The sequence below is a fragment of the Phacochoerus africanus genome, chromosome 10 (assembly GCF_016906955.1).
Source record: "Phacochoerus africanus isolate WHEZ1 chromosome 10, ROS_Pafr_v1, whole genome shotgun sequence".
In the NCBI taxonomy this organism is placed as follows: Eukaryota; Metazoa; Chordata; class Mammalia; order Artiodactyla; family Suidae; genus Phacochoerus; species Phacochoerus africanus.
In genome coordinates this window covers 78,645,688-78,671,221 of record NC_062553.1, presented here as the reverse complement: position 1 = coordinate 78,671,221, position 25,534 = coordinate 78,645,688, and the positions used below count along the sequence as shown (strand labels likewise).

Sequence of the window (25,534 nt, the reverse complement as noted above, 5' to 3'; positions counted from 1 at the left end):
ATGTGTGAGAAAAGGAATGTACATATGTGTGTCTCTGTGTGTGTGTGTGAGACTGGGTCACTATGTCGTGAAGTAAAAATTGACAGAACGCTGTAAACCAGCTATCATGAAAAAAGTAAAAATCATTATTTAAAAAAATGAAAATTTCTTTAGCCAAGAAAAAAAAAATCAGTAATGTAATTATTTTCAGTTTTTCTTTCCCAACTATTTTCCCCAGAATAGGTTGGAGGTCACTTTCAAGACGGCTAAAGTAGAGATCAAGTTGGTTCACCTCTTTTTCCAGTTTCAGCTGTTTCATCATTTGCTAAAGCAAAAGCAAGTGGTTCCCAGTGCTGGTAATTGTCAGCCTATGGCGGGCCAGCTCAAGCTTCCCAGTGACCCACCTGCAAAGGTCACTTATACTTCTCCCGCCACGGCTGTTGCTGTAGGCAGGGCTGTGGTCCTTGATCTAGCTAGGGCTGTGTGTGGCCATCCCAGAAGGTACCTTAGTCTCTGCTCACCTGGGATCTGTTATTTTCCCCTATTTTGTTACCTTTGGTGAACTGAGCGCCCCTCTTTTTTCCTAGTCCATCTTCAGCTCTCAGCCCAAGATTGTCCTTTTTTGTTGTTGTCCCAGGTCATTTGGTGCTTGACATACTGAGTACATGCCCTTTCTGTCACACATGCACACAGACCTGCAGGAGGTCACTCACAGATGCAGAAATCTGCAGTGAAGGGTCCTCAACTTTTTTTAAAAAATGGTAATAATTGTATTATTGCTGAGACATTAAATTGTTCTCATTAGACTAAGTGTATCTTCATTATTAGGGTAACCCCAGCATTGAACACACACGGTACCATGGCACATAGTAGGTGCTCAAGGAGGACTTCTACGGTGCTAGGATTATAGTTCTTTTTAGCTGCCCGAAAGCCTGGCTGGGAAGCTGGGAAGTCAGTCTCACTTTAAAGCTGGTATAGATCACCGAGTCTTGCCTTAAATATTGCCAGTGAAACAAGTCTCTGCCACATTCATCAGCTGTTAAGACACAAGCAAAACCCCTCTAACCCAACCTGTTCCAAACCTACACCTTTCATCCCATCTCAGTTCCCTGCAGGCCTCAGTGTGCATCGTCCTTGGGGTGAAAACCTGCCTTTGAAATACTGCAGCTTAGTCACGCTCCCTACTGTTCAAAATAGCCTAATTTCGAGGTCATTGTAAAGCTCTCTCTAGTCGGCATCTGTCCGTGTGTGCATTTTCTCTATTCAGTGACATTGCGAATGGAGAATTACAGATAATTACCATGTGTGAGTGCTATGCTTTTTCCTTCCCTGTCATTTAAAATAGCTTATTAAGATCAATTAAGAGGGGATGTCTGACAAGGCAGGGCTGTTTTTCACGGGCAGGAGCTCTTTATCCCTGTCTATCCAAGGTAGATGTTTTCATGACTTTGGGGATAGATAATCTTTCTCCAGAGAGTCGACAAAAGCGAGTAAAGCAAGCCAGGACAGTGTACGCAGGAGTCCACATGCACATCTGTCTCTCTCAGGACACAGCTTTTGGCAGATGGTTTCTCTCCCCACCCCTTTTCCCCCCCTCTCTAGGTTTTACCTCGTAGAGAATTAAGCAAAGTTTAGTGAAAAGTAGGCAGAATTTGATATTCTGTCACAAGTTTCCCCCGCTTTGTGCCAGTTTCGGGGGACCCTTTTTATGTTTGGGCAGGAACACCGAAAGAACTGAAAATGAAAATAGGGACGTTGTGATGTTGACTTTCTGACCATAAAGCATCAGCGATGTTTGCTCCATGAAAGACAGGAGGAATACAGAAACAGCCCTCCACCCTGCAGAAGCCCTCCCTGTTTTCCATGATACTCCCGTGAGGAAGAGCGCTCTGCTCCATGCACGCACATTCATAAAAGATCATGCGCTCCAAGGGGCTGGACCACAAGCCAGGAGAGGAAGCAAAGCTTTCCTCAGACTGTGAATGTTTTTGCAAGGTGGGAGTGTTAAAAAATAGGGTGGCGACCCAGTGATTCAAGTTCTTAAAACCTAAAACTGAAAGATGTTAGGACAGCTGAGAGTTCATGGTCCCTCGATTGTAACTTCTCCGTTTTACTAGCTGGTTACCTGAAACCATAGACTGTGGAACCTGGAAGTGGCCTCAGGTCTTGCAGTTTGTCTACACTTTATAGATGGAGCATCTGAGGGGCAGAGATGTGAAGGGACTTGTTCAGAATCCCAGGGGCCACCTGGAATCTCTGACCTTTTCAGAACCTCTGTCTCCAATCTCTAATGTTCTCCCAGTCACTGGTGAGTCTGCTTTCGTGACCCTAACATGGGCACCCCTTGGAAAAGCTGTGCTATTTTAGGAGTGCCTTTTAGGAGGGTGAGTGCCTGAGTTTAGATATGCACAAATGCTCTCAATAAGAACTGATTGAAAGATTGGGAAAGGAACAAGAAGGGAGAAGGCTGGGAAAAAGGGAGAGGCGATCCTGGGGTGAAGGAGAGAAGAACGCCTGATGCCAGCTCTTCTTCCTGGGAGACTTGGTGAAAGAGACTGTTTGTACATCTAATGGGGATTCTTTTTTTTACTCCTCAGTCACTTACCATTTCATTTTTTAAAATGATTTTTATTTTTTCTATTATTGCTGGTTTACAGAATTCTGTCAATTTTCTACTGTTCAACAACAAGGTGACCCATTCACACATACATATACACATTCTTTTTTCTCACATTATCCTCCATAAGTGACTAGATATAGTTCCCAGTGCTATACAGCAGGATCTCTTTGCTTATTCATAGATGGAACTACTTCACTACTAAGTGAAGTAAGTCAGAAGGAGAAAGCCAAATACCTTATGATATCACTTACATCTGGAATCTAATGTAATCTAAAATGAACCTTTCCACAGAAAAGAAACTCATGGGCATGGAGAACAGACTTGTGATTGCCAAGGAGGAGGGAGAGGGAGTGGAATGGACTGGGAATTTGGGGTTAATAGATGCCCACTATTGCCTTTGGAACGAATGGGGATCTTTTTTAAGTAAGAGGATTATACTGTGTGGCTGGCCCTTTACCTGATCCCCTAAAGCTTTAGGAAAATGACAAAATCACAATAGGTTAGGACTATCGGTTTCCTTTGGAAGCTAGCAGTGGGGCTGAGAACTGTTGAGACTGGCCCAGGTTGGAAACAGATGGTGTCACCCAGGCCCAGCAGGTGGTACCTGGATATGAGACAATGTTACGGGGTGGTCCTGTGATGGAAGTCACATTGTGAGCACAGTGGCATAACTGGGATTTGAAAGCAGAGCCCATGCTCGTGACCACCTGAGGACAAGTGAGAAAGCATGGTCAGTCTGTTAAACAGATGATTGCAAGTGTGTACTCAGATCAGAAATTTATAAAATGACTTGCTAGGACATTGGGCTTCTTCCACAGAACCTAGGTCTCAGGCGGGACAAGTTGGCTTTGGCTTCATATGGATTTGGGAAAAGACAAGTCCATTCATGGTGATAGTCACGTGGGAAAGAGGCTTTTCTGCCACCAGACATGAGCCACTTCCACCACCGTGGTGCCAGGCTACCCACCACAGTGAGGCACACAGGGAGCCAGAGGCCTCGAGGTAAGGCCAGTTCAGGCCAGGCTGTACTAGGTCTGAGTCAGGAGGGTGCAAGGCCCCTCAGGACTCTATTTATTTTTGTTTTATTCTCCTTACCTAGTAAAAATTGCTGTGAAGTTTCTAGTCTGTCCCAGTTAAGATAAGGGATCCACTTAGGCAGAGGATGAAGGCAGAGATGGGGCCCCCACGTGTGCAGTTCTGCAGAAAGAGGGCTTAAAGGAGGGCGAAACCCAAAGCCCTCTCCTGAGACAGATGCAAGACGGTGCAGTGGCCCAGTGCGTGAGCTCAGAAACCAGAGTGCCTGGGTCTCATCCAGCCTCAGCCACTCACTAGCTGTGCGGCCTTGGGCAAGTCGTATCACCTTTATCTGGGGAAAAAAAATGGGGATTTTTAGGACCTATTGCTCAGGGTTGAGATTAACTGATTAAATATAGAGACAGCCGAGTTCCTGTCATGGCTCAGTGGAAACAAATTGCACTAGTAACCATGAGGACTCAGGTTTGATCCCTGGCCTCATTCAATGGGTTAAGGATCTGGCGTTGCCAAGAGCTATGGTGTAGGTGACACATGGGACTCGGATCTCACATTCCTGTGGCTGTGGTGTAGGCCAGCAGCTATGGCTTGTTTTAGACCCCTAGCCTGGGAACTTCCATATGCTGCAGGTGCGGCCCTAAAAACACCAAAAAAAAAAAAAAGAAAAAAAAAATAGAAAGCATTTATAATGGCTTTGTTATTCTTTTTTACCATAAGGATTAGGGTTTCCTGGTTCAGTTTTCACATGAAGAAAACTTCCCTTCGAAAAAGAATTGATATGAAATTCCCATTGTGACACAATGGGTTAAGGATCCGGTGTTGCCACAGCTGTAGTGTAGGTCACAGCTGTGGCTCAGCTTCAGTCTCTGGCCTAGGAACTTCCTTATGCTGTGGGTTCAGCCCTAAAAAAAAAAGGAATAAAATTTAAAAATCTGCATGCAATAGTGTAGGAGAAGGAAAAAGCGAGAGAAGTCAGATTCCATATTTTATCACCGTCTCTGCTTTACTGTTATGATTTCCCCTCCCAGCTCTACCCTTCTTTGCCGTTTTCCTACCCTCTCAACATATTCCAACCCTGTAAGTCATCTATAGGTAATTCTGTGCTAGAAGCAAGTTATCCCCAAATTTTGCAGCTTAAAACAACAATAAAAAATTATTTTCAGAGTTTCCGCAATGGCTCAGAAGTAACAAATCCAACTAATATCTATGAGGATATAGGTTTGATCCCTGGCCCTGCTCAGTGGGTTAAAGATGCACCGTTGCCATGGCCATAAGCTGTGGTGTGGGTCGCAGACACAGCTCGGATCTTGTGTTGCTGTGGTTGAGGTGTAGGCTGGCAGCAACAGCTCCGATGAGACCCCTAGCCTAGGAACCTCCATATGTCTCAAGTGTGGCCCTAAAAAGATAAAAATAAAATAAAAAATTTTTATTAATTTGAATAAAATTAAAATGAATCAGTTCCTCACCAGGTGGATGGAGTCTCCACAAGTCAGCTTTGGTACCCTTAGAACTTGGCAGCCTGGTTTCCCCAGAGCGAGTGATCTGAAATAGCGAGAGACAAGCAGAAGTGCCCCTTCCTGTGACCTAGCCTTGGAGGTCAGACACCATCATTTCCATCATAGTTTTGTAGTCAAAAACGGCAGCCCCTTTCAGCATGGAATAGCCTTTGCAAGGTGTAAACAGCAGGAGAGGAGGCTCATGGGAACCAGGTTGGAGGCTGGCTCCCCCCGTCCTTCTCTCTGCCTTCATCTTGTCCAGAGATTCTCCCCTTGGCTGCTTCTGTTCCCTCAAAAGCTTAATGTCCATTCTCCCTTTTGAGAACCCCAGACATCTCACGCCCCATCAATTTCACTGCTTTGTTCTCCTTCCAGTCCTTTCTGTTCTCTAGACCCATCATTCCCTGCTGATTCTTTTATCTCCCCTTCAGAGCCTAGAATTCCACCCCCAATGACATTTTCTTCTCTTAATCCCCATCTTCCTGATCCTCCGTTTTCTCCTTGACCTCAGCCTTGATCTCCTGTTTCCTCTGCCCAAGCTTCTCCTCCAAGTCCCTTCGATCTAGCTGGTAACTTTCCCTTGGGGAATATTTACCGGGCTTAAATCGCAGCCTTTTCTTTGGAACAGATAGGCAATAAAGAGTACTAAATGTGTCATCAGCTGCCAGATGGATGAAGAAAGCATTTGCCTGAAATTTAATTCATCGTCCATGTCCCAGTTTAAGACTTTCAAGGCTGTAGTAACTCAGGGCTTCAGAGTCAGGGGCACATCTGTGGACACTGGGGGATAAAATCTCTCCTGTTTTGATGCTGAAGTGTATGCCCAGGGGCTCTCTACTGTGAGCTTTCTTGCTGGTGGAGAGACGAAAGAAAAAAGTACATTTGGAACATTATCCAACATCTTGAGATTATAAACTGTCTGATGTGCTGATATTTTATCTGATGATGTCTCCTGGGTCTGCTGGTGGTGAAAGATTTTCCAGATTTGTGAAGTGTGATGAAAGGGCTGGTAGTATCTCATACTGATTGGCAGAGCTCAAATGTAACTCTTTGACCTTCTGAACTCAAAACTTATTTTGGAAGCTGTGAAATGTAAATCCATGGTAGCTTCTGACCTTGGACATTTTCGCTTTTCCCTGGAGCTTTGGCTTTTCTTGGGTATTTAAATCTAGTTAATGGTCGTTAGTAGGAGGAGACTGACGACTTTTATACCCCCTTTACTACCCCAAGAATGTTGGGTGGTGACTTCATCTCTGAACGTAATTGATGTTATTGACAGAAACAAAAGCAAAGAGGGACTCAGCAGCTTGGAAGACTTCTGTGCCCTAACAAAATAAATCTTTAGAATGATTCCAGCTCTTTCTGAGATCAGTGACTTGTACATTGTAGTTGTTCAGGAAAAAGAGGCATTGGGTAGGTAAATGACTCAACTGGGTGGAAGCCACTGTTAGGAGGGCAGAAGGAGTTTGCCAAGCCAATCAGTATATAAATAGGATCAATTTTAAAAACTTGCTTTGAACATAAGGAACACATGTGTGCATCTTAAATGTCCCCTCAGTCATGAAAGTGGGTCATCAGACATTCTTCTCAGTCACACATTAGATAATTGGATGGCGGTAACATTCAGAGGTTGTGGTAGGGAGCTGCCCTGAGCCACTGATGGACAGGGGTAACCTCCACAGTTGTGATGTAACTGGCAATTTTCCCACCACCCAGGCATCCTAGAAATCGGTGCTGCTTCACACTGAAAACACGCAGACATGTTTAGCAGGGAGGCATGGCCATACTGCCTGTTGCTCAAAACCCAATAAGCCAACCCTTTGCCTGAAAGGCTTGCTCCTGGGGATATGATGAGAGTTTGGGCTGTTTTTGGCAGGCTATGCAGTCCACTGAGGTGGCTGTGATAGAGGAACAGAAAGGCACAAGTCAGCATGTTCCTCACAGACCCTTTAGTTACCGAGTCCAAGCTCGTACTGTTCTTTGCGTGACAGGCCATGAACTAGGAGACGAGCTGCTAAGGCAAGGGATGGTGACTTTATTTTCTGAAGCCAGGCAGGAAAGAAGCTAGAACCATCTTCCCCGAGTTAGAATCCCCCGAGTTAGAATTCAGGCTTCTTTTGTACTAAGAGAGGTGGGGGTGTCAGAATCCTTCATTCTTGCATCTGTCCAGGTAGGCCAGGCCACCATGTTCCTATAAACCTCCAAGAAGACAAATGTTATTCTCTGTTCTGCAACTTTCTATCTGTATATGAATGGATGGAAAAGTATTATACCTTTGAAGGGCAGAGCCTTAAGAATGGCTAATTCTGTATATATCAGGCTATAGGCAACATCCTTTCAGTTATTAACTTGTAGCAAAAGCAGTAGAATACAAAGGTTAAAGAAAAAGAAACAGATCCGATATGGAGTCAGATTTGCGCTTCCCTACGCACTTTCATAGGCTTGAGCTGGCTACTGTCTCAAACCACACACATACACAGGCAGTGGTTCTGCTTCCCTGATTTTTTTCGTTTTAAGTCCTCAGTACTTTTCAGAGGTCATCTTTTTTTTTTTTTTTTTTTTTTTGTATTTTCTAGGGCCACTCCAGTGGCATATGGAGGTTCCCAGACTAGGGGTCTAATCGGAGCTGTAGCCACCAGCCTACACCACAGCCACAGCAACATGGGATCCGAGCTGCATCTGCAACCTACACGACAGCTCACGGCAATGCCGGATCCTCAACCCACTGAGCGAGGCCAGGGATCGAACCCGCAACCTCATGGTTCCTAGTCGAATTTGTTAACCACTGTGCCATGACGGGAACTCCCAGAGGTCATCTTTTTAAAGAAAAATTTTTCTTAAGGAAATTTATTTTTCCCTAAGCTCTCTTTATGTGAGGAAAGCCTGTGAATTTATTGACTTGCCTATTATTTGACTAAATTTTACTTACATAATCTGAAAACATATTCTAACTATACCACAATGCATATTTGGATCAGTGAGTCTGGTATTGGGTGGCACCCCTAAGTTAATTTAATGGCTTTGCCAAGACTGAATTCTTACAGGAGGTCACAGTGTGAGACTAGCCAGATGGCCTCCGGCTCTACAGTCAGACCTGGCTTTAGATACTGAATCCACATTTGCTGTGGCTTTTGGGCAAGTTATATAACCTCTCTAAGCTTTGGTTTCCTCACAGATCAGTGGAGATGATGATAATACCTAACTCAAAAGATACAAAAGTACTCATTTTAGGACTTGGCACAAAGTAGGCATTCAATAAACTGTAATGGGTGTCTCCTTCACTTTTCTTACAAAGAGAAAGCTGTTCATGGGCTATAAATGATTCACAATGGTTAGATCTTTGGATGAGTGACAGAATTTAAGATAACTGAACAATTAATTATAGCTACTATCAGAAGCTTCCTTCACAGAGGTTCTCGATATTAGCTACACATTAGACCTATGGAGCTTTAAAAAAAAAGTTGATGCCTAGGCTCTGGAGCCAAGGATGCTCTGGTCTGTGGTGCAGCCTGGCACTTGGAGTTGTCAAATCTTCCCAGGTGATTCTAATGTAAATAAAGTTTTGTTGGAACAGGACTATGCTCATTTGTTTCCATTTGGGCTGTGGCTGCTTTCATACTACAATAGTGCAGTTGGGTAGTTGAGACAGAGAGGTATGACCCACTTAGGCTAAAATATTACTCTCTGGCCCTTTACAGAAAATGTTTCTGATCCGTGAAGTAGGCCACTTAAAATGGAATCATGGTGTCATTTTCCAAGATGCATTCAAGAAAGTCAACTCACTACACAAGTAAATCTGCTAGATTCTGTTCGAATGCTTCATTTTGTGAAAAACCAAAATGAAGTAGTGTCCAGCATTATCCTCAACAGTCCATAGTGGGAGCTCTGGCTGTGGCACAACAGGATTGACAGCGTCTTGGGAGCCACTGGGACATGGGTGCATCCCCCAGCCCAGCACAGTGGGTTAGGGATCTGGTGTTGCTACAGCTGCAGCTTAGGTCTCAGCTGTCTCTCCCACCTGATTCCTGGCCCAGGACCTCCATAAGCCTCAGGGTGGCCACAAATGACCCCACCCCCCAAAAAAAGTCAGTAGTTATATGCTATAATGTATTAATAGAACGATTTCTGCTATTTTTCTGAGAATTGCAAAAATTTAGTGTCGCACTTAACATTTATCTTTAAATTTTAAGTTTTGTAGAAATAATAATAATACACTTATCAAAGAAATTTCATGTAGGACACTCTGACTTAACGTCCATAAAAATGTGGAAAGCTGGCACGTTCCTGATTATCAAAAGTCCTCAATCAGACATGGATGCCCTTTTAAGTGATGCCAGCAGTTGAAAGCACTTTACAGATTTTTCTGCTGTGTTTTCAAATCTTTTTTTAAGGTTCTTAGCAGAAATGGATTCTTGTGCATTTCCCTTCCTTGGTTATGCATAAAAATGGAGCTGCCGCTGCCGAGAGTAGGCAGGTGGGGCAGAGATGCAGGTCACAGAGGATACACTCAGCATCATCTCCAGTCTTTCCCATCACTTCCTTTCTTCACCTCTCAGGACCTCATCAGGAAAATGTCCCCTCTACTTCCCACCCCTACACATAATCACATCTTTTTGAACCAGTTAGTAATTATGGAAAATATGGTGGAAGAGCCCAGATGCTGGCAGGCATTTATGCTTTATTGTAGAGCATCTGCTTCACAGGCACCGGCTTTGTGCTCTTTCAGCATCCTGGTTGCTGACAGAGGCTTGAAAGCTCATTAGCATTTTAAGAGATTTTAATAAAAATTTTTAGTTTGACCATAGAAATGGGACAGGTGTATTCAGGAATGCCATGTTCTAATCTCTCCTTGCTTCTGTAAGAGACTGATTCTCTACCAAGGGACAGGGAAACCCATAAATTCTGCCTGGGAAATGGTGAGAATTTTGTAGTCATAGCTTTTGCCCTTGTGTTTTCTGTGTTCTTTGTCTGCCTGTCTCCCGGGGCACCAGGAAGGCTTTGCTGTATATTTAATAGTGGATGCTTCACGTTTGCCAGAGATCTGTCCAGAGCTCTTGGTGAATACCCAGCTTTTCTTCAGTTCTCGGGGTGCCAAGTTTCATTGCCAGGAGGTCAAGCGAACTCGACCGCTAGTGGTGTGATTCAAGCTTGCCAAGTGCAGGTCAGCCCTCAGCAGAATGGTTCCCTCACGGGTCCTCGGGGCATTTGTAACCATCTGAAAGAACCTTAGAGACCATTTCCCAAATGTCGAGGTTTCTGGGAAGGGTTTTAAGTACACACAAATGCCTAAACTTCTGGGCTGTAATGACCATGTCCCCACATCTTTGTATTCTCTAAGAATCCAGCACAGGTTGTTGGTGAGGAAGGAAAGGAAGACTGTCCTTGTGTCTAATCATGTCCTGTCTATTGAGCTGTGTTATAAGAAAATGATTACATGTTTTCTTTTTCTTCATGAAAGCCCCTTCCTTCCTTCCTTCCTTCTTTCTTTCTTTTTGCTTTTTAGGGCCACACCTGTGGCATATGGAAGTTCCCAGGCTAGGGGTTGAATTGGAGCTACAGTGCTGACCTGCACCACAGCCACATCAATACCAGATCCAAGCACGTCTGTGACCCACACCACAACTCATGGCAATGCCAGATCCTTAACCCACTGAGCAAGGCCAGGGATTGAACCCACATCCTCATGGATACTAGTCAGATTGTTTCCACTGTGCCACAGCAAGAATTCCCAAAAGCTTTATATTCAAATGAAGGAACGTATTTGGATAGGTAATCAGCGATGTCACTTATGTTATCTCTCTCTCTCTTACACACACACACACACACACACACACACACACATATTTTTTAGGGCTGCAGTTGCAGCATATAGAAGTTACCAGGCTAGGGGACAAATTGGAGCTATAGCTGCTGTCCTACACCACAGACACGGTAATGTGGAATCCAAGCCATGTCTCTGACCTACACCACAGCTAATCGCAATGCTGTATCCTTAACCCACTGAGCGGGGCCAGGGATCGAACCTGCATCCTCATGGATACTATTCGGGTTTGTTTCTCCTGAGCCACAACAGCAACTCGTGTGTGTGTGTGTGTGTGTGTGTGTGTGTGTGTGTGTGTGTGTGTGTATAAAATGCTTGAAGTGTAACACTTCAAAAAAATCATTCCATTTGAGAGTTTTGAAAAATGCTATTCTTGCCCTCATTGTTTGTGAAGAAAGCTGGATTTCCTGGTGGTCTGATGAACCCCTTGTCAGGCACAGATGAAGGTAGCCTTTCACTGGGCCCTATGCTCTCACCTTTTCCATGAGTCTGCCTCTGAGGCTGGGCTTCATCCCACTTGCTGTTCTCTTTCAGTCACTAGAGAACCAGCTCTGTGTGCTGGTCTCTTTCCTGGCTCCTTGCCACCTCTGAATCCCAACACAGACCAGGCTTGTGATTGCTGTTGGGAGTCAGAATAGGTGGCAAAGGGATTTTCATCAAAAGGAACATTGAGAAAGTTGCAGTGGTTGACATGAACACAAAGCATCACCCAGTCAAGAAAGAGACCTGTTAGAAGAATGTTACCTGCTTTGAGGAGAGCTGAGCAAGCAGGCTGGGGGAGGCAGGGGGTGGCGGTGGGAAAAGGGTTGTGTGCAGGGCACAAAGGCAGCAGTCTGCACATTGCATACCCCCCAGGCCCTGAGTGGGGCACAGAGAGATGGTGCCTGCCCAGTGCCCAGGCTGGACTCAGCCAGCTGTGTCCCGAGGGTGTGGGCCTGCGCCATCTGGGCTGTGAAATTTTAGACGTGAGCTTCACCAGCCACTGTCCACTGCTACTCCTGGGCACTGACAGTCCACCTCCCCATCCCTGTAATTCAGGGGAGAGCCATAATCAAAAGGCTTTTTCTCTTGAGATAAAATAAAGAAGAATGCCATTTTTTAGAAAGTTTTATCTTTATTCCATCAAGAATTTGGCTGATGTGAATTATTCCCTTGACTGACAATTTTCAATCTAGGAAGTTTTGGATTGGAAGAGGAACAGACTTAGAATGAATATTTAGCAAAAGAGTTCTTGGAGCTATTGTACATTCCACAGTTCAAAAATATTTATCAGTCACTCTTTTCAGGGCCCCTATGCTAGATGTTTTGAGGAAAAATACTGAAAACCAATATTGGGTATTCCTGTCATGGCTTAGCGGTTAACGAACCCAGCTAGCATCCATGAGGATGCGGGTTCAATCCCTGGCCCCATTCAGTGGGTTAAGGATCTGATTAGACCCCTAGCCTGGGAACCTCCATATATCTCGAGTGCAGCCCTGAAAAGACAAAAGATGAAAAAAAAAAGAAAGAAAGAAAAGAAAGAAAACTAAAGATGAAAGAGAAAACATTGAGGTCAAAAGTATAAGGGCCCTTGGAAATTAAGAAAAAATTCCATAGGCGTACAGGATAATAAATAAATAATAATAATAAATGTATGAATAATAGTCATGAGTTTTTTAGTTTAGCTAAGAATTAGAGATATTTCTGTGTTAGACTGGGAACTTCAGATTTTTGTTAAGTTGGAACCTACCTTTTAAGTTTTATCTGTTATTCCCCTTTAGTTCTTAGTTAAAGAAAATAAAAAATAAAAAGTCCTCATAATGCTCCGGAGGAATTCCGGCCGTCTTACTGTCTTAGGGAAGTAAAGGAGTTGGTTGAGCCAGGGCTGCTCTCTGGAGCCTGAATCTTCTGGAAAGAGTGGAAGGTGATGCAGTCCGGGCCACAGGGCAAGAGTTCTGAGAAGAGCTGGACCTGGCTAGGACTCCAGTGATCAGCCACAGGGGCTGTGGGAGCTGATAACTACAGGTCTAAGCCTTATTGTGCCGCTAATAACTACCTTGCTCATCTTTGACGCCTCAAAATTTCCTTTTTTTTTTTTTTTCTGTCTTGTCTTCATAGGGCCGTACCCACAGCATATGGAGGTTTCCAGGTCAAATCAGAGCTGTGGCCACTGGCCTACACCACAGCCACAGCAATGCCTGATCCAAGCCGTGTCTGCAACCTACACCACAGCTCATGGCAACACTGGATCCTTAACCCACTGAGCGAGGTCAGGGATCAAATCCACATCCTCAGGGATACTAGTCAGATTCATTTCTGCTGAGCCATGATGGGAATTCCCTCCTTTGCTTTGTTGAGATCAAAAGTAACACAGTATCAAAGAGGCATAACACATGGTCAATTTTCCTGATACTAATTGAAAACAATATATCTGAGGAAGAATTATATTAAAGAGATTGTATTAAAGAGATTGTCCTGGGGGAAACATGAGCGGAGAAGCAAGGGAACACCTTCCTCTGTTTCTGTATCACTGTGTTGTTACAGCCTATAAGCATTTTCTACTGTGGAAGGCTTAGTGAGCTAAAGCTGTGTCAATTTATCCTGGTAAATAATGGGCACTCTCCTCTTTTAGCAGATTTCTGCACATGGCAGATCTTCCTCCAATGTAAATGGTGGGCCTGAACTTGATCGTTGCATGGATTCTGAAGGTAGTTCTCTCTGATGATTATTTTGATAAAAGAAGCCCTTTGTGGGAACTTGCTGGTGCCTAAAACCCACTTGTGCTAAATTACAGTTCTTTGTAAAAAGCAATGTCATCATGTCACCAGTTAGTCTATTTAGCCTTAGTGAGCAGGGGTCATGTCAAGATATATAAAATCTCATTTCTAAGTAAGCTATCCCAATTTCAAATTTTAGTCTTGGGCTTCCTTTGTTTTTCCTTAGTGGCAGTCTGCTCACAATTCCTAAATGTAGACTTTCCTTTTGCTTAACTAAATAACATCAGTGGGTTTCATTGTTTGATGTCTGCTATTGACCTTATAAACTCTTTTACACTGGGATACACTGTGAAAAGTCATTGATCTTAACCACGTCCTTCTCCTGCCCCACCCCCTCTCCTTTTTGAGAAGCCCTTCAGCCAGGAATGAGCCTTAGCAAGGCATCCTAAGTGATAGAATGTTCTTTACTAGAAAATCTTGAGAAGAAAATAAGATTGAGTCTCTGCCATCATCCCCTTCACCTTCCGCCAGAGTTGACAAAAAAGTTTATAAAGTTTTAGTTAAACTTCCCTTTTACCCAAAGCTGATCACTTATTTTCAGCTGATATTTCAGGGATTTGTTAGGTGTATTGATTGCCTTGATTTCTGATTCCAGCCAACAAAGTCAAAAGGAAATTGGTGATTCAGGTGTTCTCTTCAGAAAAAGTAGGCTCAGAGATTTTCCTTAGCTGTACTACAGATTTAGAAATAAATGCACTGTGATTTATTATTTTACAGATAAGTAGGAATCAAGATGAAATGTTGATGTGTTTTTCAGTCTTTGCATTTATCCTTTTTTGCAGGTGTGAATGGAAACAGGTGCTCTGAATCATCGACTCTTCTTGAGAAATACAAAATTGGGAAGGTTATTGGAGACGGCAATTTTGCAGTAGTCAAAGAGTGCATGGACCGGTGAGTGGAGAGCAAGGATAATGCTTTGTTCACTAATGCATTTCTCCCCTGGAGTTTATTTTTATCTAAATGAACAAAAGGCTTTGGAAAGAGTCTGTCCTTGGGACAAGTGGTTTTGCATGCCTACAGGCAACTTGACCAAGAAATATATGTAATCATATAGAGTACAGTCCTACTTTATACTTTGAGAGATATAGCAGGTCTCATCCATGAGCCAGAGAAAAATGAGAAAGAATAGATGCATTACAAAAAAAAAATCCCTGATAGCACTTACCTGTGCCAGGCTCTCTTCTCAGTGCTGTACTTGTATTAACTCATTTAATCCCCACAGTAACCCTCTTGGTAATAACTAATTGCATATTATCGGTAGTTTGGGATACATGAGCTCTGACTATTGAAGATCAGAATCAGGAGTTCCCATCATGGCTCAGTGGTTAATGAACCTGACTAGTATCCATGAGGATGCAGGTTCAATCCCTGGCCTTGCTCAGTGGGTTAAGGATCTGGTGTTGCTATGTGCTGTGGTGTAGGTCACAGACTCGGCTCAGATCCCAAGTAGCTGTGGCTCTGTTAAAGGCTGGCACCTATAGCTCCGATTAGACCCATAGCCTGGGAACCTCCATATGTTACCTGTGTGGCCCTAAAAGACAAAAAAAAAAAAAAAAAAAAAAAAAGAAGAAGAAGAAGAAGATCAGGATCAGCCAAATTTTCCCATATTAAAATTATGTTTTTGCTTGTCCAGCCTTATTTCCTTTAAGGTCTGAAATTCTCAAATGGTAAGAAATCCATTCTTTTACATTCTCAGCCTTTTGTACACAATATTAAAACTGGAAAAGACTCGGAGTCTTGGTATTTGTAGGCTGTTATTCTGGCTGTTCCAAGTGGTAATTTTTAATGTTGGTGGGCCATTTTCCAGAAAATTCTGGTAACTACAGTTTTTTCACTTTGCTGCATCTCCAGTGAAGCATTATTTCCCCTCATAGGGAACCCCAAAAGCCCCTCTACTTAGTGCTGGTACACATATTGCAGCCCAAGCAACAAGCATCTAAAATATGACTTCTGGGAGTTTCCATTGTGTCGCAGTGGTTAACAAATCCGACTAGGAACCATGAGGTTGGGGGTTCAATCCCTGGCCTTGCTCAGCGGGTTAAGGATCCGGCGTTTTGCCATGAGCAATGGTGTAGGTCAAAGACACGGTTCAGATCCCACGTTGCTGTGGCTCTGGCCCAGGCAGGTGGCTACAGCTCTGATTAGACCCCTAGCCTGAGAACCTCCATATGCTGTAGGAGTGGCCCTGGAAAAGACAATAAGTAAATAAATAAATTAATTAATTAAAAAAATATATGACTTCTGAAGACTCATTAGAAATCCAAGGCAGTGCTTGGTTTATATTAGGGGGAAGCAATTTAAATAAAAGGCACTCTTCCAAGGTTGGCCTCATCAGTGTGTACTATGACCACGTGGCAAGAGCAGCTTGCTCTTGAGAGGACTCATGTCTTCCAAGGATACCATAGTGTTCTTTCTTGAACTGTGTTCCTAGACTCAAAGACGTGTTTTTGACATGTTCAGATTAAATGATGTTAACGGTGATTAAAAGCCAAACAACAACATCAAGATTCTTGTGTCAAACAAATGACGTCTCTAGTAGCAGATAGGGATGTTTAAAGGTAACGATACGATGGCCCCTGATCCTGGCTGGAGTTCGGACTGAGAGATAGGTATTGAAAGTCTAGGGACTTATCAGTTTTGAATTATGGGCTAGTTAGTGACGAATGGATTCATGTAAATAATCTATTATTAAAACATTCTGTTAACGTTGATTCATTTTTATTAATTGTCTTGTCTCTGGAGAGAACTATTTTTGAGATTTAAGTGTGGGAAAAGTTTCTTGTGCAGCTCTGATACAACAGACTTTAAGTACTTTAAATATGTGAGCTACTTAATAATGTTATAATGATTAATATTTGTAAAAAGAGATTGACAAGTGTGGCTTGGTGAGGTTTGTTTTTCATCTTTTGCGGGATGTTTTCCCCCTGACCCCACTCACCATCGTCTCTGATGTACAGAGGAGGAAACCAGTGTTTGGTCCCTGAGTCTGTGCTCTGGAGGAAATTGGGAAGGATGGTGTCTTTGATTTATGTCTTTAAATGGCCTTCCTCTGATTATTCCATAGGTCCACTGGGAAGGAGTTTGCCCTAAAGATTATAGACAAAGCCAAATGTTGTGGAAAGGTACAGTATACATAACTGTTTTGTAAAAGAAATGGAAAGAACGTGGAGAGGTTTATTTTGGTGAAGGAATTTAAGTGGTGACTTGACATGATCATAACAGGAATAGACTGCTGATAATTGTGGGGAAAACATTGCCAAGCTTTTTTCTCTACCATTTTTCAGAAACCTTAATCCCCGTATAGCACATTGACTTGATCTTTGTCCTAATCATCAACAAACACGAGTTCTTGGAGTTCCCGTCGTGGCACAGTGGAAATGAATCCAACTAGGAACCATGAAGTTGCAGGTTCCATCCCTGGCCTCGCTCAGTGGGTTAAGGATCCAGTGTTGCCGTGAGCTGTGGTGTAGGTCGCAAACGTGGCTCAGATTTAGTGTTGGTGTTGGTGTGGCTGTGGTGTAGGCCAGCAGCAATAGCTCCGATTGGACCCCTATCCTGGGAAACTCCATATGCCGCAGGTGCGGCCCTAAAAAGCAAAAAAATAAAAAAAATACAAAAACCGAAAAACAAAAAAGACAAAAGATCGAAAAAAACTGCACCACCAGTTCTCTTCTCTGGGAGATGCCTGTTTGAGAACCCAGCAACACATTAAAAGGTGTGTCAAGAACTGTGATGGGGTCTGAGACCTTACCCTACTTTCAAACTAAGAAATTAGCTTTCCAGCTTTGTAGATGTGGCAGAAGACACAAGATTCCTGGGTCAGAGACAAAACACTTTGTTGATAGGGGGTAGCATGAGCTAGCTCCATGCTTGCGTTGGTTCCTCTGATCTCCCAAAGATCCCACAGAAGTGATGCGGAGGCACCTGGCTGTGTGCTGTGCACAGAGTGGGTTTGTGTCGCAATGGAGGGTCCCCAAGCTTAGGAACTCCCCAGTCTTATGATGGGGCCCTTAGCAAACCTACCCAACCTCTGTCCTAGAATAGAACATTCTTATTATCATAGTCAGGAAACAAATCTGCTGGCAACAGCTAGGGAGACCCTGTCTTTGTGTTCCAAGGGTGTTTACACAGACATCCCTGGAAAGATAGTTTGTACCAACAGCTGGTACAGGAAGATAGTTTGTAACAAAAGCTGGTACAGGATGTGCAGAAACATCATGAATCATCTCCCCAGAGGGATGAACTTTTGTCTGTCCCATTCTCAACATGGAACTGGGCAAAGATCAAAGGATGGAATGCTGAGAGATTACTGATGTTTTAACTATGTTTGAAAAGATAAATATTTTATAACAGTGAGGACAAGGTCCTTTTTAAGATTCCTTTCTGGTAGGTTGCATAGTAGTTAAGAGAGCAGGCTCTGGAACACAGGGTCCCATACCCAGCTCTGAGCACCAATGGCACTGAGCACTTGAAATGTGGCCAGTCTGAATTGAGATGTACTCTAAGTGTAAAACACACAACTGATTCTGAAGATTGAAAACTAAAAGTTCTAAGTGAGATACCTCATTAATACCTTTTGCATTTGATTGCATGTTGAAATGATAATATTGGGTTAAATAAGTTATTTATAAATTAATTTGCTTATAAATATGCTTCATATATTTTTTAATGTGGCTATTAGAAAATTTAGGTTGGCATATGTGGGTCACATTTCCACTGAACAGTTCTCCTACAGAGCCAGATTGTATAAGGTTGATTCCTGGCTCTGCCTCTTTTTACTCTGCTACTTTGGGGAAATTACTTAAACCCTCTGTGGCTCTGTTTCTTCCTGTAAAATATAGTTATTAATAATATCTAAGATATAAGTTTATTGTGTCGACTGAATCAAGACATGGAAAACATGTAGAAAAGTGCCAGCATTTAACACGTGTTAACTGCTGATGTTATTAATGTGCCACAGGAATTCAAAACTTATAAATAGGAAGACTTACTATGATAGAAGTGGTTCTATATTTATGGAACTCCTAAAACTATTCTTAATTGGATATTTACAAAATTATGTATTTTTAATGGAAAATATAAAATACTATAGTAAAGTTTTATAAAAATCATCTTAGAGCCCCAGAAAGGAAATTTGAAGAGGCAAATTTGTCATATACTTAAAAAAATTTTTTTTATTAAGGTATAATTGATTTACAATGTTGGACTGTTTTCTGCTCTACAGTGATGTGACCTAGTCAACTGTATATACACACTTTTTCTCATATTGTCTTCCACTGTGTTCTGTCTGAAGAGATTGGATATAGTTCCCTGTGCTGTATAGTAGAATCTTATTTGCTTATCCATTCTAAATATAATAGTTTGCATCTACTAACCCCAAACTCCCAGTCCATCCCATTCCCTCCCCCACCTTGGCAACCACGTCTTTTCTTTTCTCTGTGTCTGTGAGTCTATTTCTGTTTTGTAGATGGGTTGTGCCATATTTTAAATTCCACATATAAGTGATATCATGTACTATGTGTTTTTTCTCTTCATCTACATTTCTCTCTTTCTCTACATTTTTACTACATAGTGTGAAAATCTCTAGTTGCATCCATTTTACTGCAAATGGCATTATTTCATTAATTTTTCTGACTGAGTAGTATTCCATTGAATATATGTACAGCATTTTAATCCATGTATCTGTTGATGGACATTTAGGTTGTTTCCATGTCTTGGCTATTGTGAATAGTGCTGCAATGAATATTAGAGTGCATTTATCTTTTTGAAAGAAGTTCTGTCCAGATATATGCCCAGGAGTAGGATTGCTGGATCATATGGTAGTTCTGTATGTAGTTTTCTGAAGTACCTCCATACTGTTTTCCATAGTGGTTATAACAATTTACATACCCGCCAACAGCATAGGAGGGTTCCCTTTTCTCCATACCCTCTCTAACATTTGTATCCTGCATCTTTTTTACCAGATTCATTGATGAGCTCTAACAGTTTTCTGGTACCCTCTTTAGGATTTTCTAGGTGTCATATTCTTTAAAAAAAAACAACAAACAAACCTACATTGTGACAACTATTGTGACAACTATTGAAGCAAAGTTGATGCAAAATGATCCCCTTTTGAATAAGGTTTTTCTTTTTCTTTTTAAAAAAATTGATGTATAGTTGATTTACAATGTTGTATTAATTTCTGCCCCATAACAAAATGATTTGGAGATACTCTTTTTAAAAATATTATTTTCCATTATGGTTTATCATTGGGTATTGAATATAGTTGCCTGTGCTGTACAGTACAGTAGGATATTATTGTTTATCCAGTTTATATATAATAGTTTTCATCTGCTAATCCCAAACTCCTAGCTCATCCCTGCCCCCACCCCCTCCTAGGCAACCAGAATCTGTTCTCTGTGTCTCTGAGTCTAAGCGTATTTCTGTTCTGTAGATAGGTTCATTTATACCATATTTTAGATTCCACATATAAGTGATATCATATAGTTTCTATCTCTTTCTGATTTACTTCACTTAGTATGATAATCTCTAGTTGCATGAGTAAGGTTTTTCTAAATTTAATTTTCTTTAAATAATTCTTGTGTTTTTACTTGCTGTGTTAACAGTATTGTTAAATTTTCAACTGCAAAGCCTTTCTCCATTGTAAATGGTATTGTTCTTTCTATCTGATATTGTGTGACTTAGGCATTATGTATCATAATTTAGGAGCCAAGTTCTAAACGACTGTATGAAAGTATTTTCAAAGAAGTTCAAAATTAATTGCTATAGTAGGGATATTGTTTACATGATTAAAATTTAACCAGATGTTTCAGTAATTGAAAAAAAGATCTTTATGCAAAAAAATTTAGTCTGGTACTTTCAGTAGCTGAGGATAGTGAATAGGTCACTTCAGATGTTTGGATCCTCTCTTTCCTTGCTATGAAATGTCATCTTATTCCTATAATTCAGGATCATATACTTTTCCCCATCCTTATATTTTGCTTATTTGACAATTATTTCCACATTGACTATACAAAATTATAATTTCAAAACTTTTTTAAAACTTGGGGTATAGTTAATATACAATATAGAATTAGTTTCAGATGCATGGCAAAATGATTGTTTTTTTTTTCAAGTTATATATCATTATACATTATTACAGAGTACTGAGTATAATTCCCTGTGCTATATAGTAAATCCTTGTTGCTTACCTATTTTACTTTCGGTAGGTTGTGTCTGTTAATCCCATACTTGATTTGTTCTAATAAGTAGATTTTTTCATTTTATATTTAGAAAAAATGACGTAGAGAATTTGTCGGGGTTTTTTAAAAACAGACTCGAAGAGAAGGCATTCAGCCACTCTTCGGGGGTATTGTTCATTAGCTCTGCTTTGTGGGTTGTACACAGAAAAGTAATAATGCTGAAAATAATAGCTTCCATTTATCAAAACGTATTATCTATCCAGACTTGGACATATAGGAACTTTGCGCATTACCTTTAATGACTTGTGAAACAGATGTACTTGTTTTACAGATAAAGAAGTAGAGATTCAGGTTAAATACCTTCCCCAGATTCACACAGAGGCACAGCAGTGATTGGAATTTTGGGCTAGTTGGTTGCACAGCCTGTCTACACTGGCCAGTCTACCATGCTTCCTCCCAAGTTCAATTTATGCATTTGTTCGTGTCATAAGAGCCTGAGAAAAAATCCTTAACTTTCGGTTTTCCTTTTGCTTTTTTGTAACATATATGAGCATTATCAGAGTAATTCACTCATTTACCTTCCGTTTGATGTGTGTGCAAGATACTATGCTAGGAATAGGGTAATTTATCATGAATCAATACCAATTCTGCGAAGATGGTTTTAGGAGTTCAGGGGAAGCAGATGAGAGAGAAGTAGGTCCTCAGGGGAGATTCCCTAGAACAAGAAGCATTTGAGCTGGGCTTGAGCAGTGGGTAGGGCTTGAATAGGCAGAAATAACAGGGGAGGCTTCCAGGGGGTCACTGCAGCCTGAGCAGAGGCTGAGAAGATGGAAGGCATGTTGGGTTCTTCCAAGTAGATTTTTTTTTTTTAATTTTAAGTATATTTAGGAGTTCCCGTCATGGCTCAGTGGTAACAAATCTAATTAGGAACCATGAGGTTGCGGGTTCAATCGCTGGCCTCGTGCAGTGGGTTAAGGATCTGGCATTGCCGTGAGCTGTGGTGTAGGTTGCAGACATGGCTCAGATTCCGCATTGCTGTGGCTCTGGCATAGGCTGATGGCTACATCTCTTAAGATTAGACCCCCTAGCCTGGGAACCTTCATATGCCATGGGAGTGGCCCTAGAAAAGGCAAAAAAGACCAAAAAAAAAAAAAAATATATATATATATATTTAATTAATAATGCTGTGTTAGTTTCTGGTATACAGCAAAATGATTATTATACACATGTTGTTTTTCATAATCTTTTCCATTGTAAGTTTTTATAAGATATTGAATATAGTTGCCTGGGCTTTACAGTAGGACCTTGTTGTTCATCTGTTTTATGTATAGAAGTTTGTATCTACTAATCCTAAACTCCTAATTTATCCTTCCCCCATCCCTTTTCCCCTTTGGTAACCATAAATTTTTTTTCTATGTCTGTGAGTCTGTTTCTATTTTGCAAATAAGATAATTTGTATCATATTTTAGATTCCACATGTAAGTGATATGATATTTGTCTTTGTCTTCACTTGACATGGTAATCTCTGGATTTAGCCATGTTACTACAAGCGGCATTATTTCATTCCTTTTATGGCTGAGCAATATTCCAGTGTATATGTGTATGTACCACATCACATCTTCTTTATCCAGTCCTCTGTCGATGGACATTTAGGTTGCCTCCATGTTTTGGCTATTGTAAATAGTGCTGCAGTGAACATTGGGGTGCATGTATCTTTTCAAATTATAGTCTTCTCCGGATATGTGCCCGGGAGTGGGATTGTAGGATCATATAGTACCTCTATTGTTGGTTTTTAAAGGAACCTCCATACAGTTTCCCACAGTGGCTGTACATTTGCATTCCCCTCAACAGTGTACGCGGGCTCCCTTTTCTCCACACCCTCTCCAGCATTTATTATATGTGGATTTTTAAATGATGGCCATTCTGTCCAGTGTGAGGTGACACCTCATTGTAGTTTGATTTGTAGTTCTCTAATAATTAACCATGCTGAACATCTTTTCATGTGCCTTTTAGCCATCTGTATGTCCTCTTTGGCGAAATGTCTAAGAGCTTCTGCCTACTTTTTGATTAGGTTGGTTTGGTGTTTTGTTTATTGAAATGTACGAGCTGTTTCTATATTTTGGAAATTAAGCTCTTGTCAGTTGCGTCATTTGCAAATATTTTCTCCTAGTTTTGGGGTTGTCTTTTCCTTTGCTTTATGATTTCCTTTGCTGTTGAAAACCTTATAAGTTTGATCAGATCCTATTTATTTTTGCTTTTATTTCTATTGCCTTGGGAGATTCAGCTAAGAAGACATTTCTAATATATGTCAGAGAATGTTTTGCCTATATTCTTTTCCAAAAGGTTTGTGGTATCCTGTCTTATATTTAAAGTCTTTAAGCCATTTTGAGTTCATTTTTGTGTTTAGTATGAGGGAGTGTTCTAACTTCATTGATTTACCTGCCAAGTAGGATATTTTTGCCAATTTACCTGCCAAGTAGGATATTTTTGCAAGGTCTACCTTGGAAGTAACTCAATCAGCAATAGAAAGAAGATCTTAATAGATATTTCTCAAAAAAAAAAAAAGAAAGAAAGAAAAAAGGATACACAGATGGGCAACAGGCACATGAAAAAACTCAACATCGTTAATTTTCAGAGAAATGCAAGTCAAAACTACAGTGAGGTGTCACCTCACTCTGGTCAGAATAGCCATCATCAAAAAGTCTACAAACAATAAATGCTGGAGAGGGTGTGGAGAAAAAGTAATCCTCCTACACTGTTGGAATGTAAGTTGGTGCAGCCACTTTGGAGAACAGTGTGGAGGTTCCATAAAAAAACTAAAAATAGAACTATGCATATGATTTCGCGATCCCATTCCTAGGCATGTATCCAGAGAAAACAATAATTTGAAAAGATACATGCACATCAGTGTTCACTGCATCACTATTTAAAATAGCCAAGACATGGAAACAGTGTAAATGTCCATTGATAGATGAATGGATAAAGAAGATGTGGTACACATATACAATGGAATATTACTCAGCTGAAAAATAATGACATAATGTCATGTGCAGCAACATGGATGGACCTGGAGATTATCATACCAAGTGAAGTACGTCAGGCAAAGAAAGACAAATACCGTATGATATCATTTAGCTATGTAATCTAAAAAAAAATTAAAAAGACAAACGAACTTATTTACAAAATAGAAACACAGTCATAGAAAACAAACTTATGGTTACCAAGAAGGAAAAAGGGGGAAGGAAAGGATAAAGTAGGAGGTTGGGATTAACATGTACATACTACTGCATGTAAAGTGGATGATTAGCAAGGACCTACCCTATAGCACAGGGCACTATACTCAATGTTCTGTAATAACCTAGAAGGGAAAAGAATCTGAAAAAAGGATATACATATTTATATACGTATTATATATATGTATGTATATACATATATATATATATGAATAACTTTACACCTGAAACTAACATGACATTGTAAATTAACTATATTTCAATTAAAAAAAAAATCTGGAGTTCCCATTGTGGTTCAGTGGTAACAAACCCAACTAGTATCCATGAGGATGCAGGTTCAATCCCTGGCCTCGCTCAGTGGGTTAAGGATCCAGGGTTACTGTGAACTGTGGTTTAGTTTGCAGCTCAGATCCCATGTTGCTGTGGCTGTGGTATAGGCTTGCAGCTGTAGCTCCTATTCGACCCCTAGCCTGGGAACTTCCATATGCTGTAGTTGCAGCCCTAAAAGACCAAAAAAAAAAAAAAGAGAGAGAGAGAGAGAGAGAGAAAGAAAATCTATCTCGAGGCCAGATTTATGGAGGCTTTTGAGAAGGCTAAGGTATTTGTAGATACTGGAATTTTTCTGGAGTTCCCACTGTGGCCCAGTAGAAACAAACCTGACTGGTATCCATGAGGACTCCGGTTTGATCCCTGGCCCTCCTCAGTGTCTTGAGGATCTGGTGTTGCCGTGAACTGTGGTGTACCTTGCAGATGAGGCTTGGATCTTGTCTTACTGTGACTGTGGTGTAGGCTAGTGGCTACAGCTCCGATTGGATCACTAGCCTGGGAATTTTCATATGTTGCAGGTGTGGCCCTAAAAACCAAAATGGTAATAATAATAATTCTTCCATGTCTTACTGAAATTAAAGACTCTTAAAGCTTATGATTACCAAAGGAGAAATGTTCCAGGAGAAATAAATTAGGAGGTTGGGATTAACATATACACCCTACTATGTATAAAATAATCAACAGTGACCTACCACCTAGCACAGGGAAATCTAGTCAGTCCTCTATAATAACTACATGGGGAAGAATCTGAAAGGAATGGATATAAGTATATGTATAATTGATTCGCTTTGCTGTACCCCTGAAACTAACACAACATTCTAAGTCAACTATACTCCAACAGAATTTTTAAAAAATTATGATCCCTTTAGGAGTTCCCGTCGTGGCGCAGTGGTTAATGAATCCGACTAGGAACCATGAGGTTGCGGGTTCGGTCCCTGCCCTGGCTCAGTGGGTTAACGATCCGGCGTTGCCGTGAGCTGTGGTGTAGGTTGCAGACGCGGCTCGGATCCCGCGTTGCTGTGGCTCTGGCGTAGGCTGGTGGCTACAGCTCCGATTGGACCCCTAGCCTGGGAACCTCCATATGCCGCG

The 25,534-nt window shown here is 41.4% G+C and overlaps 1 protein-coding gene across 9 annotated transcripts in view; it reads left to right on the top strand.

Annotated features, from left to right (window-relative positions):
- The window catches only part of DCLK2 (doublecortin like kinase 2), a 164,212-nt gene that overhangs the window by 111,721 nt on the left and 26,957 nt on the right, over positions 1 to 25,534 (top strand). For 6 of the 9 annotated variants that reach the window (XR_007137430.1, XM_047798283.1, XM_047798285.1 and 3 more), the window contains 3 exons: positions 13,560 to 13,635; positions 14,487 to 14,595; positions 16,769 to 16,826. Coding sequence is in view for 8 of the 9 variants with exons in the window: in XM_047798283.1 (XP_047654239.1) it covers positions 13,560 to 13,635; positions 14,487 to 14,595; positions 16,769 to 16,826 (243 nt within the window). In the remaining variant the exon portion in view is untranslated. The remainder of the gene's footprint in view (positions 1 to 13,559; positions 13,636 to 14,486; positions 14,596 to 16,768; positions 16,827 to 25,534) is intronic. The other 3 variants (XM_047798284.1, XM_047798282.1, XM_047798289.1) reach the window with 1 other exon arrangement.